The 15000-nt window shown below is 40.3% G+C and overlaps 1 protein-coding gene across 2 annotated transcripts in view; it reads left to right on the top strand.

Moving 5' to 3' along the window:
• LOC138059328 (3'-5' exoribonuclease HELZ2-like) overlaps positions 1-15000 on the top strand; it is a 119032-nt gene that overhangs the window by 32175 nt on the left and 71857 nt on the right. For both annotated transcript variants that reach the window (XM_068904897.1, XM_068904898.1), the window contains exons 7-8: positions 12676-13238; positions 13993-14437. In XM_068904897.1, the coding sequence (XP_068760998.1) occupies positions 12676-13238; positions 13993-14437 (1008 nt within the window). The remainder of the gene's footprint in view (positions 1-12675; positions 13239-13992; positions 14438-15000) is intronic.

Below are 15000 nucleotides of genomic sequence, written 5' to 3'. Positions count from 1 at the left end.
TTGTCGTTTCGTCCTGATTTGTCTATAGTGCAGGATCATGCAGTTTTGGCCTTGGAAGCGGTTTTTTCTGAAGTTCGGTCATTGCTCATTTCTCTTAATTAAACTGAAGTTTAATGACATCAAAACAGAGTTTATTGTCATCGGCATTCGCCAACAGGTATCTAAGGGCGACATTGCTTCTTTTAAAATTGGCTCAGCTGACATTACATACATACATACTTTATTGCATAGCTCCCCCCTGGGGGCTCTTCCGCCATACATGGAATACCAGAATCGAATGTTAGAAACCTGGATGCATGGTTTGATGATCGAATGGCAATGAATGTCCTTGTTGGTATCGTCTGCAACAACAACAACAACAACAACTTTTATTGACCCCTTATACTTGAAAAAAAATTAATGTACATGAAGTAAGAATTAAAGCTAAATGGGGTGTTGGCTTCCTAAAATAACTAGAAAGTTAACAAGGCTAGGAAACCAAACTACATAGAATAAATTACAACATAAGGGTCAGAATGATGCATACACACACACACACACACACATTGAACTACATGTATAGATAACTATAAAAAGGACAAAGAAAATTTACAAGCCATGGGGAGAAGGACAGATAAACTTGGATGAAATCCTGAATATAATAAACGAAAAATCAAATTTAAGGCAGCAAATAAATCACAGAATAAATTGAGAAGAAACTCATTACCCTAGGGAAAACAGAAACCAGAATGAAATTAATATTGGCACAGCAATTCATTTTTTAGTTTTTTTTTAAATTTACTAAAAGGAGTTGACTTTATATCTTTCCCAAGAGAGTTCCATACCTTTGGTCCTTGAAAGCGAATATTAAATATTCCATAGTTTGTTCTAGCTCGAGGCAGGTAATAAGATTGATTTGCTGCACTTCGTGTATTGTAGTTATGAATATTAAGCACTGAATTGAAGAAGGTATCAAAATTCGAAGGCAATGAGTTATTATGAAATTTATGCATAAAAAGTGCAATATGAAATGTAACAAGATCAGAAAGCTTCATAATTTCTAATAATCTAAACAGTGGAGTTGAATGCTCATCAAATGTAGAAAAAGTCATAAATCGAACTGCAAGAAAGCCTTCAAAATTTCTTTCTGTTGAGTCGACAAAGACACTTATCCGTGTTTTTGTCACGTGCCATCTTGATTATTGTAACTCTCTGTTGTATGGTATTCCTCAGTACTAATGTGATCGCCTTCAGAGAGTTTTGAATGCTGCTGCTAGAGTCACGTGTCTTGTTCTTCGATATTCAAATAGCACACCAGTCCTCACGCCGCTTCACTGGCTTCCCATTGTCCTTATGGTTTTCAAGGCTCAACATGGTTTGGCGCCAAGCTATATTAATTTTGTGAACTGTTAGTAGATATTCTCTCAGATCAGCAAATGACAAGCATGGGCCGAGCGCGGTTCTTGCTCTGCATATTGTTAATTTTTTTTAGTTTTGTTGGTGACCAGACCCAAACTTCTACTCGGCCACATAGTCAGCAGGACTTCGAATCACGCAACTTACCATGTTTATTGGCCCAAAGCTGTTAAAACATTAATGGATTAACTAACTAACTGTGGAATAAATTTTTTCAAAACAAACAAAATGGCAGACTTACAGTATTGTTTGACCTTTTGCCGGTTGCGTGGCAAGAAAAGAAGTTCAGGATGCATGATATTGCTTTAGCAAACTTTACGGAGGAAGAACTCAGGAGTTGTTTTCGTTTAGGCCACAAGTCCATTGAGTTTTTGGTCAAACTTCTCCGGGAAGACCTTTAATGACAAACCTCGCGAAACCATGCTTTGTCGCCAGCTGTTCAAATGCTTGTGGCACTACATTTCTTCGCCTCGGGAAGCCTCCCCCAAGTGATTGGCGATACCGTGGGCCTACCAAAGTCACCCGTTTCTCACATAATTCGTGACGTGTCCTCGGCACTGATTCAAAAGTGGAACAAGTTTATGCGTTGGCCGACCACCACTGTTGAAATTCAGTGAGCAAAGGAAGGGTTTTTCTGCAAGGGAGGTGTTACGAAAAATAGCATTGCGTGACTAGATTACTTTCTAGAAGCTTCCCGAGAGTTCGTAGTTTGTTTATTTTTCGGCTTGTACGTAAGCATTTCTAAATTGGTGTGTTTTGTAATCTTTCTATAATTAGATTGTTTACTGTTTTAGACAGTTCCAGAATCTCATTGTGAAAGTATATTTTATAAGCAAGCGAGTCTGAGTGATGTTTTTTAACTAGTGTTTCACAAGCGAAGAAAGTTGGCGTTAGCTGTGTTTAGTCAAGTGTAAGAGAAGCAGTGTTTATTCAAGTTGGCGGAGGCCGTGTAAGTTTATCGAGTTCGTGCTGTTTAGAGTTTTACTTCGGGCAAACTACGTTCATTTTGGAATAAATCTTCTTGTTATTGTTCCGACAACTCTGCGTTAAGTTTAGTTTGCAAGCTACCCATCCTCAAGAACATTCGAACTCCTAACAGGAGGGTTCCCAGGAGTAATTGGTTGCGTAGATGGAACCCAGAGTTCAAGGGCCCAGCCAAAATGAGGCTGATTATGTCAATCGAAAGGGATATTATTCCATTAACGTACAAGCTATTTGCGACCACAGAGGTGAGGGAAATAAATGTTAAGTCCGTTTACAAAATTCCAAAGATGGGGAAGTACATGTAGTGATACAGTACCGCTCGAAACTATTAGTGCATTTGCATGCGGTAATACCTCGTCTTTGCCGATAGTTTTTACCGCGAAATCACCTAGGTTGGACGAAAACCGCAACCGAGGCAAAGACGAAAGCAACCGAATGCCGCGGCAGACTTATTTGAGGTAATGTGCCGCAGGAAAACAATGGTACTTTGCAACATGGCGCAGAATGGCCGGACATCATTAATATTCATATGACTTATCATTCATTAGCATACAAGTGACGCGCTAAAGCGCAAAATTTGAAAGTGACAAACAACATTTTTAAAAGAAATGGCGCCAGAAATGGGCAAACGCGCAACTTTAATTTTCATTCTAAAAGCATCTCGGTTGTAAAAGTCCTAACTTGTAGGCTGCAAAATGAAGACCAGATTACACTTATTTTATCGAGACGCTCGGGAGATGGACACGACTTGTAAAAACTATTGGAAATTTGAGTTAAAATGCGAGCGATTTTTCAACCATTTTATATGAGAATTCAAAAATGCTTTTTTTCTATTTAAAATTTCTTGTTTGTGGACCAACTTTTTTATGAACTTGTAGCATGCAAAAGTTTCTTTAAAGAGTAAATTCAGACATTATGTTAAGATGTCAAATATCGCGGCAAAGGATTTACTTGGAAATTTGCGCTCTTTCATTTCGTATCACATAATGAGCAGATAATGAGCCATTTTGCTCATGAATATGCATAACTGCAGGCACACTGGGTTCATGAATCTTGCTTTAGCTCCGCCTCCACTGTTCCCTTGGGTGCTCCATAAAGGTTGACAATGTACTTTTCAGTCTACCGGATTTTGTTACGACCTTTGGCGAATATTTACGATTGAAGCCGACATCCAAAGTCGTAAGTTATCACCAGAGGGAGGATTTGGCACCAGACCAGTGTTGTTCTCACACAGGAGATAGTGTTTGCAGTAATCTTTCAAATTCTGCTCAGCGGAAATAGCGAAATGCTGACGTACTCGCTGTTTTCCTAGAAAATGAAGTCTAGGACCCCAAATTTCAAAATTCCTGATTTACGACCTTCTCATCTCGCCGCATTTTAGCTCTTAAAAGAACTTTAACAAAGGAGAAGCACTGCGTCTTTCGAGAACTCAGTCAAAAAAAGTTATTAGAAAAGCCACACTTTTAACCGAAGGCTCTGTGAAAGCGGCTATCTTATACGAGTCGTGCAAACAATTTTGACTAGTTTGATTCACCGACAACCCGGTCAGACCGAATCGATTTTCGCTCGTGGTAAGTTGAATTGCGTTTAATATAACTTCAAAAAAGTTTCAACTCTGCCACAAATAATTGTGCGGAGAAGTTTGATCATCATCATTTCTCTTTCCCTTTCCCTTTCCCTTTCATGTCACCAGCGTAACGCGTCCGAAACGCATCAGAAACTCATTCATCATGTTGGCTTCATGCCGCCAGCTTAACGGTTGCTTGGGACTTGAGGCCACAATAAAAAGCATTAAAATATCTGTGCTTGGTTTCAGCCGTAAGATTGATCGCGATTCCAGCATCGACAATCTCTTAATCGGGCAAAAAGAAATCTAAACCGAAAATGTATCGAGCGACAAACTATAAAAAACTCAGAGAAGCCAGCGAGTCGATTTCGTACTGGTCAGCTTCTTAGAGAGCGGCGCACACTTGTGTTTTACGCATTAGAGTTGCGAACAACGCTTCAATGACTGTCACACGGGAAAGAAAACCAACTAGTCGGTTCGTGTATTTAAGGCGATTTTTTTTTTTTTTAATTAAAGTAATGACAATTTTGGCCCATTTTCAAACAGAGAAAACAGGGGAGTTTGGCTCGTCTGGAACGTAATTAAAGTTAAGCCAAGCATGTTTCGCGTGAATCACGGTTGATGATTTCTCAGCTCTGAATGATATAAAATGAAACGTGACAGGAACAAAGACAAAAATTACGAAATTCTCTGTCATTACAATTTACAAAAGTGGTAAACATTGGTCGCAACGAGAGGTCTGCCTCCAGTCCACAAGAGGCTTTGTAAAAATGTGTTAAAAACGCTCATGACACAACATACGAACCGGCCACTAAAGCGATAAGCACAAGCGTAAGCACAAGGTAAGCTTGCGCCGTTTACACAGTGAGACAAGCCGAAGTAAATTTAGCATACGCAAGCGTAGTAATAACGTCCGAGAAGAAAGATTCGATTCAAGATGGTGTGCGAATCGTCGTTCTTGTGCAAACTCACGCCGGTTTCCACATGTGAAATAAACACAACCATATGATAAGCTTTCCTTTGTTGCGCTTTACGCTTATGCTTATTTCACGTTTATTTCAAGCCGGTTCCCACACGTGTTTTTTAATACTTACGCTTGTACTTGTGCTTATTGCACAAGTGGGAACCGGGCTTAAGCTGTCGCGAATCATGTCGCAAATGAGATGTAGGATTTTCTATCAAACTATTCGGAGTGATCAGGTTTGTTCGGAAATCTACTGCCTGAAAACTGCTTGTACATTTGATGGACAGTTATTCCACTACCCGGGTATTGGCACCTCCCAGCATTTTCCTGTAGATTTGCATTTGTAAGAAACTAACCGCAACCAATTGGAGTCTATTAAGAACCCACATGGGAGTTCAGGTGAGACAAAAGTAATTTATGCCAGAAAGCAAGTATATGTCCTACAAACAATAGCCATTCTGCGCCATGAAGCATTGTTTAATATCATCACACCTACAATCAGTGACACAATGTTGGTACACCGACGGGATTAATCGAGCATCCCTCCCTCTCCCACCTTTCAATGTTGGTTAGAAACTAAAACGTACTGAACAGTTAGTTTGGGTGCATTGCGCTATGCAATGTTGGTTAGAAACTAAAACGTACTGAACAGTTAGTTTGGGTGCATTGCGCTATGCAACATTGAACGGGGGAAAGGGGGTGGGTGTTCCAACGACTTATGACAGTGATTGTATTATTGAATAAAGTATCGAATAACCTTAACCTAATCATGTCACGTTGCTGTACGTCTGAAGATATCCAGTGTGTATTCTTTTGATGTTGTAATGAATTTGCGCAACCATTTTATGAAAATTGTTGTGTGGCCTTTGGAAGCACTGAATACCTCTGGTAAGGAACTGAATTTTTGTAAAGTTCATGTTTTCTTAAATAAACGTTAGTTCATTTTAACGCATAGCAACGCATCATGCTATTGTACGTAGCAACGCGTCGCGTCACATCGCAGGTGGTCTGAGATTTGATTACAGTAATGAAAATTGGCTTTCAAACATAGAAAACATGGATAGCGCTGTAGTTGAACAGTCATCACAAGTAGAATTAGGAGTAAGAGAAGTAAGACGTGTCTACCTTATAACGTATAGTCAAGCTGATACTACTAAAGTATCTTCTCGACAGTGTTTTGCTGAAATTGTCTTAGAGTCCTTTCAGTTACGACAAGTTTCCAACGAATCAACAGTTCAGCAATGGGCGTAATGATGACATTGATTTAGTGTACCATTAACATTTGCCACGTTTTATTACTCTGCGTGCAGCCTTCTCCTAAATACTATACCAAAATCACTAGTAAATTACAAACGCAATATACTAAAAGCAATGAGTAAATACTTATTTTCCTTAATTAAAAAAAAAAAAAAGACTACACACCTAAGAAGTGTAGCACTTCAGTGTACATTATAATGATTTCCGCTGTATACTGTTACGCAATAAACAACGGGTTACCATTGTAACCCGATGAGTTTTTAAAAGGTTATCACAGTACTTGACTTTATCAATTTCGACGGGTTACAATGGTAACCCGTTTAAAAACAGATTACAACCTTTTCTCACTCCCTCATGTGTTGATCTTGTTTTAGGCTGTACATCATTATATTAAGATACTTCAACATTACATTGCTAATTCACATTAGGAGACATCTTTATATATTAAGAAAATTTGTGTCCTGTTTAACATTTAATGCCGCAACCTTTGTTATCAATAATCTGTTGAAGGCGCTGCGGCATTGAAGCGATAGTTTTGTTTATTATATTAACTGGAATACTGCAAATAGTGCGTATTACCCTGGCTTTGAATTCATCGAAGGTTTCTTTAGTTATTTTTAGTTGTAAGGCATCATCCTTCAGTCTTACTCTCACTAAATGAAAAAAATTCTCGATAGGGTTAAGGTCTGGACTTCTGGGAGGAATTTCAATTAGAGACATATCACAGTTACAATTCTCCATCGCTCTTTTTGCAGCTCTACTGTTTTGTGAAGGATCCCCATCTTGCAGCCACAACCTACTTCCATTTTTGTTCGCCTTGAGGAATAATGAGTTGAAATGCTTTTCAATAAAAATAGCGAAAAAATTACCCGTTAGGTGATCATACGACTCACAAAGAACTACCCCCTCACTATAGGTTATAGCTACAAAAAGCTTCACTAGCTTACTACCAGTTCCTTCCTTGCTGCCCTTTGCTGTGCATCCGAACCTTAATCCTTCGCCTCGTTTTCTCCAAATTCTTGCTTTAGGTGCCGTTGCCACTTTTAATGGGTTCGTTTTGAAAGCGAATGAGACCCCATCCAAGTAAAATGCCACTTGCCTCGTCCAAACGTCGCCATCATAAATTGTTTTCATTACATTGCAAAATGTAAGTCGCCTTGGCATATCATCTTTAGTCAATAGTCCTTTCTTTCGCATCTGCAAATAGTGGAATCCTTGGCGTTGAAGTAAGCGGTTCACTGTTCTCTCGGAAACCTCTTCACTGCTCACCCCACTTTCCCGCATTAAACCTCTGAGAGAAAAACTGGGATTTTCATTTCTCAGTTTCCTGACGTTTCGAATCAGGAGACGTTGTTGCAGGGCAGTTAGTTTTTGCGGGCGTCCCTTTCTTTTTGGGCAAGATGAAATTCTCCGGATTCCCCCTTTTAAAATCCTACAAGCTGAAGTCAGTGAAATTCCGCATGCCCTTGCTATGGCTCTAAGGCTCATATCAGTGTTCCTTCGTAGTTGAAAGACTGTTGCTCTAATCTCAGCGGAGACATATCCTCTAAAAACCATCTTAAGGAATCAAAATCTTTGGTTAATAAGCTGAATACTATGGGAATAGCATATACCCCTATTACTTTTATTCTTTAATTAAGAGGCGAAAAACGTGGCATGTTGGCACAGCCATCTTTACGCGAACGTTCCAGTACTGACTGCCATGTATCGTTACATGAAATTTACACCTTATCACGTAGAGACAATCAGTGACACAATGTTGGTACACCGACGAGATTAATCGAGCATCCCTCCCTCTCCCACCTTTCAATGTTGGTTAGAAACTAAAACGTACTGAACAGTTAGTTTGGGTGCATTGCGCTATGCAACATTGAACGGGGGAAAGGGGGTGGGTGTTCCAACGACTTATGACAGTGATTGTAGCTCCCCAAGGTAAAGAATGAATATCCAAACTGTTTTTCACAGCACCGACGCAACACAACGCACTGTTTATATGTTCATCTCATTTTGCCGTGACAGCTGAGAACAGAGAATGTTGATAACCTCTTATGATGCCTAATTCTTACATCTTTATGTTTAATAACTTGTAAGTTTTTCGCTTTCATGATGAACAGTTCTTCCAAAGGGGTAAAGGGGCATTTCTTTTAAAAAACTGTGTGGATTATGCGTAACTTAAGTCGCCGCCAGTGCAGTCCAACAGGAAATATGTATGTTTAGAATAAAAAGCTCTTCATATTTTGCGTCCGGTCCAAATAGAAATGTTTACGGGATAGTTGTTGAAAGCTCTAACTTTGAACTAAACCTTACTACAACATGTAATGACTTAAAGATTACACCAGCGAAGAACCGTAACTGTATTCCCCAAGTTTTTAAGCAACTCCTGACCACTCCTTGTCGCGCGTTAATTACGATCATTTCTGATTCAAAATAATAAGTGGCAGGTAATTCAGCAGTTGAGCTTGTAATTCAGAAATATTCATTCCTCTGAATTGTTAAGATTAACTTAAATTAATGCTTCAACGATCACACGATAGACGAGTTCAATGAAGTCTCTGCCAATTTGGCGAGTTAAAATGTAAATAAACTAAGCTGCATGCTTCCGTCACGCAAGCGAGAGTGATAGCTCATGAAATACGTTGTTCGATTTGAACTGCTTAACAAGTTTGTAACAAATGGAGAGCCACGTTGCTCGAACGGCTGACAATTACTTGTAAAGTTAATCGTTTTCTTCCATCTTTTGGTCGATAAGATCGAAATGACTTTCGCGTATCTTTCAAGGGCGGCCGCTAGACGAGCGGAGTCACCGTTAAGACGAGTTTTCCCAAACACGTGTAAATTTCTTGATAGAATTTCTGCTGATCTTTATAACATCTGTATTAAACAGATTTCCAACAACTTTTAGAAATCTTGTCGTTTGCTGGAAAAAGAAAAACGATCAACGCTTTACTTCCCAGATTGTAAATACCGCAAATACGCATACTAATTATCGCTGCGATTGATCTGCAAAAATATGCAGATTTCTTTGATAGCATCTGCTCCAAATAAAAGCGTACTGCGTCCCCTCTTAACCACGGCGTAACTCAACCGGAAAAAATCTAGGTAAAACCTCGGCTTTCGGTTACCGTAGACGAGGTTTTACCTCGGTCAAACTGGGGATTGAACCTGCGCTTTCACCTAGTCAGAACCGCGGCAAATGCACAAATAGTTTCGAGCAATACTGTATATAAACTTAAGCTTCTCTTTTTTTCACTTTCTGGGGAGACATATGGCTATAATTTTTTTACCTGTCAAAATTTTTCTTAACTAAATTCTGAAGGGATTGCCCTCTAAAAGGTTTTTTTTAATTGTAACAAAGGTGCTATTAGCACATAAAATCATTAAAGGTAATAATAATACACTTGCAAAAATTATGATTAGTAGGCAAAAGTGAGTAAGAGCTCCCATGTTCGGCTGTCGGTAACCTGTCGGCCGATGTGATACCGACACATTGCCGACACATTTCAGGCTTCTTTACCAACATTGTGGCCAAATGGCCAGGAAGTACACATGACGGCTTCATTTTCACTGATTCAGTTATTGAACAGCAGCTGCAAGCCCAACCTCGAACCCTAGAGGACGGCTTACTCTTGGGAGACAGTGGTTACCCATGTCGCCCCTACTTCATGACACCATACCTGAACCCTTCCACTGCTCAATAGGAAGCCTTCAAGAAAGCCCAACGTGAGCATCTGATTTGCTCCAAATTTGAGAGGTTCTCAGCTCAGGTTCTCCATCTTGCAAGTTTCTCATCTGCAATCTGTTCATCCCAGGCATAGTGTTGCCTGCAGAGCTCTTGCAACAGCATCTTTGCTGGCAAGATAAATCGAGCTGCGAAACCCAGGGGGTTGTACAATCCAAAAACTAGTGATAGTGTTCCTCTTCTTGTGTACCAAACTTCTCTCTTAAGGCCGGTTTACACGGTGCGACTTGTCGGGCCGATTTTTGGCGGCGTCTTTGAAAAAAATCGGGCCGACAAAAAAAATCTGTTGCAGTGCAACAGGTTTTTTTTGTCGGCCCAATTTTTTTCAAAGACACCGCCAAAAATCGGCCCGACAAGTCGCACCGTGTAAACCGGCCTTTAGCAACCTTAAAGGTAAGGGTATCCCTCTTAACATCCCATTTGGTTTCTAACGCAGAATCCAGAGGCAAATCTTCAAGGTCTTAAGTCCCTTATCAAAGGGGCTCTCTCACTTGCTGGTAGGGACTTGAAAACCTCACGATAATTGATGATCCACTTTTTAGGGTGGAATCCCTCCTGAACGAGGAGATTCGACAGATGAGAAGCGAGTCTGTGAGCTTCTGGGACCTCCTCTAGCTCTCTTTGTGTAGCTACTGTCCTCCCACCAAAGAAAATGTAAGGCGTTGCAGTCTTTGGGATTAACTCTGACATGAAGAAACACTTGTTCCACATCTGCTATCAACACAACAGGTTCTTGCCACAATCAGAACTCCAGTTAGATTATTCGTCAAGTCTGGTCCTTGAAGTAACTTGTCGTTCAAGGAAGTCCCTCTGAAACGTGCAGCACAAGCAGAGACCACTCTCACTTTGCTGGGTTTCTGGGGATGAAACACGGGCTGTCGAGCCCCATCTCTGACCGAACTTGTAGCCATCTCTCCAACTGAAGGCGCATCAGACACTGATTACGATGAGAACAGATGTAGTGGCAAGAAAACCACATCAGCAAAAGCTACTGACATTTAATTGGTTTCTCAAAATCATGGAAGATAAACATCCTGGTAAGGATCTCTTTCGCAAAGTGCTGGTTCTAAAGCAGGAAAGTTTAAAGAGTAAACGAGCATGTAAATTACATGGGCGACAAAAACGAAAATATCAACAAACTTGAAACCGAGAATTACAAACCGTATTGGTGATTTCTCTGAGACGTGAAGAAAGCTAAATGGCCTAAGAAAAGACACAACTAGACGGCCAAGGATAACTTCTAACAGTGAAAATTAAACAGTAGATTTGGAACTCTGTACCACAAGACGTAGGGAAAGAAAAAAAGGAAAAACTACATGTGCTATATATCTCGACTCGATTCTTGGGAGAATCGAGGATCGAGAATTGAGTCGAGGATCGAGACTCAATTCACTCGAAATCAAACTCGATCCTAGACACTCGATTCTTGCGAAATCACCGACGTGAAACATTGTCAGTTATTCATACTTGATTCAACTTTCGCAAAAGCATTACTTCTCAATTACAGTAAATAACAACAGAAACTGTTTAATAAGAAAACGAGATAGCGGCTATCACTCCAGTGTATCCTCTCTTCAAAAGTACAAGCTTATGTCATGGATTAAAATACAAAAGCAAGACAGTGAGCTTTACCGCGTGATGGATTTTATTGTGAATGGAATGTAAATTTCCAATGTAAACATTGAGAGATATTTGCATACCACACACCCAAACAAGTAACGCAACGATTCAGGTATTTTTACATCTCTTCTTAAATGCAATGATCTGAAGGAAAGTTATATGATGGTGGAATGTTGGTGCTAGACTTGTTCACCAGTATCAGGTTTCGTTCTTTGAAAACAACAGGCGTTGCGAGCGAACCAAGAACGGCATCATCACAGGAGAAAGTACATGTCAAGTGTGCTTCGATCCTACGGACAAAGAATAATTGTCCTTCGCAATCGCACAGAATACATGATTGTAGTTTCAATAAATTTCCTCTCTTGAAATGCCGTGGAAGTAATTTCCAATAACAAGCTACATTGTAGGTTACAGCTAAATTTTCGGGCAGATTGCACTCTCGATTAGAAGCATATGGAGTAAACTTGAAATACCACGCTGGTCCAAAAGTATCGAAGACTGTTTACAGTCCGTGTGATTGTTGAGTATGCTTCGATCATATGGCCGAAGAATGATTATCTCCTCTGCAATCGCACCGAAAATAGTGTCGTTCGTTGTTCTTGTGATTTTTTCCCAATTTCAGCAACCAGATTCGAAAGAGGGCTAAACTCGCTCGGTTTTCTGCGTTACTCCCGAACAACATTCACCGAGAAACTTTGGCAGGCTTTTCTGTTATTCATATTCCCAGTTGCGTTTGCACTATTAATCTATCGAGGAATCATTCCTTCGACTCGATTCTCGATTGTCTTTCCTCAATCCTCAGTACTTGGGTCTCGCGAGAATCAAGGATTGAGGATCGAGTCGAGATTAGAGACTCAAAAGAGACCATCAACTTACTTTTGCATGGTACTTGTCATCAAAACGTGCATTATGAGGGTTTTTAAGTGTTAAATAAGCCCCTGTGTGGCTAACGCCTCAGGTTAGAAAAAGAATTAATACAAAAGCAGAAAATTACCATGAAAGAACTGAGAAAACTAAACTGTTAATTAAAGCCTACAAAATAATTTATACAGTAAAAAAGGATTTATTAATTTAACAAAAGATGGGTGCATATCTCATTTCTAGTCCCTGCGATGGTCCTAAGAAAAGCGTGTTTTTGCTGTCTTATAGATACGTGATGTGGGCATGCTTAGAGGAGTAGACCTCACCCATCGCTACCACAACTGCTATCGACTAACTAGAGTCTGTGGCTTTTTAAATGACAAACGAGTTGTTTTTGTTGAGCCAGATGAACGCTGGTCATGCACCCTACCTGAGCCAGGAGTGTCATCAGGTCAAGTGAAGATTGAAGTTGCTGTTCTCTTCGAAAATAAAATATCCATCCCGAATCGGACATTTACTCAGTGTCTTAGGTTTGATTTTGGGAAGAAACCTTACTTGTTGCACGGTTTAAACGTCGATGTTGTCCACAAGGACTCCTTAGATATGATTTCAGCGACTCGAGAAGAACTCAAACCAGATCCTGAGGTTTGGACAGATTCTTCTGTCGAGGTTGTTGTATCCTCTGGAATGGCTGCGTCGGTTGAAGAAACCACATACCAACTGCCTCCAAGGATTGAAAATGTGGTTTCAGCACAAGTTGTTGCAGTCAACCTTACTGAGGAAAACTACCACAGGGCAATGCATCAACTACTTTTTACGGAAGAACTCTTCATGAAAAAGGCGATTTCAAGGTAAACGTTAGATGTCTTGACACGATTTGTGTGCAATTTGCCTAGTTAGTTGAAACCAATGCCATGCCTTCTTTCCGTTCAAATTTCCAGACTAGGACTGTGGAAATTACTTATTCTCTTTGTTATCATTTTGAACATCCTCACTGATCATCATCACCACCTTATTTCAGAGGAGAACATGTGACAAAGGGACAAGCAGATAACTTTGTGCCTCCTCGATCGCAAGTGCAAATGAAACTGATCGTAAAACCCAAGCTGCCTGTTAAAATAGGGAGTCTTGAATGTTACTCGATTTTAAGATGCAGAAAAACATCCGCAATCGTTAGTTTTTGTATCAAAGAAATAGATTTGTAACAAGACTGAAAAGAAATGTTCTGACTTGTTTTCCCGGGGGGGGGGGGGGGGTACTCGATGTATCCCTGGTTGGGGAGGTGCAGCGCGCCCCCTCATACCCTGACCCTGTTTAAGACAAATATCGCTGATTTTCCTACTCATTTTAAGACATAATTCCGATTTTTGATACCCTGTTTAAGACATTTAACCCACTTTTAGACAAAAATTGATAAATCGATACCCTGATTAAGACAAAAAAGGATAAATTCGATACCCTGTTCAAGACAAAAATCCCGCTGGCTGGCCGCACGTCCCCATTAAGCCCTTATAAGGGAGTACCCCCCCTCCCCCCCCCCCCCGGGCTTGTTTTATGATTCCATTAATGAAGAGCAGAAATTATTGAAACATATTTTTTTCCCAGATTTATTCTTCGCAGTGTTCCATTGCAAACTGAGAAACATGTGCCTGGCAAAAGATCTGAGATGATTTTTGCTGACAAAGGGGAATTATTGGGAGTTCTCACTTTCAAGGAGGATGGAGCACCCCAACCTGATTATGCCACTGGTCGACTCCTCAGCCGAAACGTTCAGACTGCTTGGCTTAAGTTGGCAGGCAGTAATTTTTCTAAGGTGTGCGAGGCACTTGTTGAAATGGTAGACATCATGGGAAAAACTGTAGTATTGAAATTGTCGCCTGGGATCTGCTCAGAGCTACAGCTGGATAATAAAGGTGGACAAGTCTTGGTTGACGTACAGTTTCAGCTTAATAGACAGCCCCTCTGTGAATGGCATGCTGCAATTGACAGGCTGGGTCCTACCCAACGAAACCTATTGTTTCCAAAATCAAGTTCGCAAGTGACACACGAGGTAACAAAACAGATATAGATTTTCCTACGTCAAACGATTTTACTCGTCAGTTGGGGGCTCTCAAAAGGTTTGAATTGGTTAACAACGCCAAGGTCCACTTAAAAACTGTACCTTTAACTGGCCTTTCCCTTCTGAGAATGAGACTTTTAGATTTTGCTTTGTCTAGTGCTAGATGATTTTACTCGTTGATTGGGTGCACTTTAGGTGTGAATAGTTTATCCTGAAAAATGCTGAAACTGATAAGTGATAAGTAAGGCGGGCATAAATGGAACAATCCCTTTTAACAGTACTGTTTGTGTGCTCTACCGACTTCTAACCAATAGGAGACTCGCTAGTATTAGTGCTTATTGAAATTATTTACAGTATACTGAATACCTGATCTGCTACTCATAGCTGCAGCTGAGCAGCGTTTTGTGCCCCTGTTACTTCTGGGACTGAATGTGAGGATGGATGCTTCAGAAACGTTCAGTTTACCAGTAAGCAAAACCGGAATACTCAGATGAAATTGGAATCCTCCTTGGGGGAGTTAGACCTATGCCCTGGGATTGTCAAAGAAATCCACA

Source organism: Montipora capricornis, chromosome 8 (assembly GCF_036669925.1).
Source record: "Montipora capricornis isolate CH-2021 chromosome 8, ASM3666992v2, whole genome shotgun sequence".
NCBI lineage: Eukaryota > Metazoa > Cnidaria > Anthozoa > Scleractinia > Acroporidae > Montipora > Montipora capricornis.
Note: the sequence above shows the minus strand (reverse complement) of the source record. Positions and strands in the feature narration are given on the sequence as shown.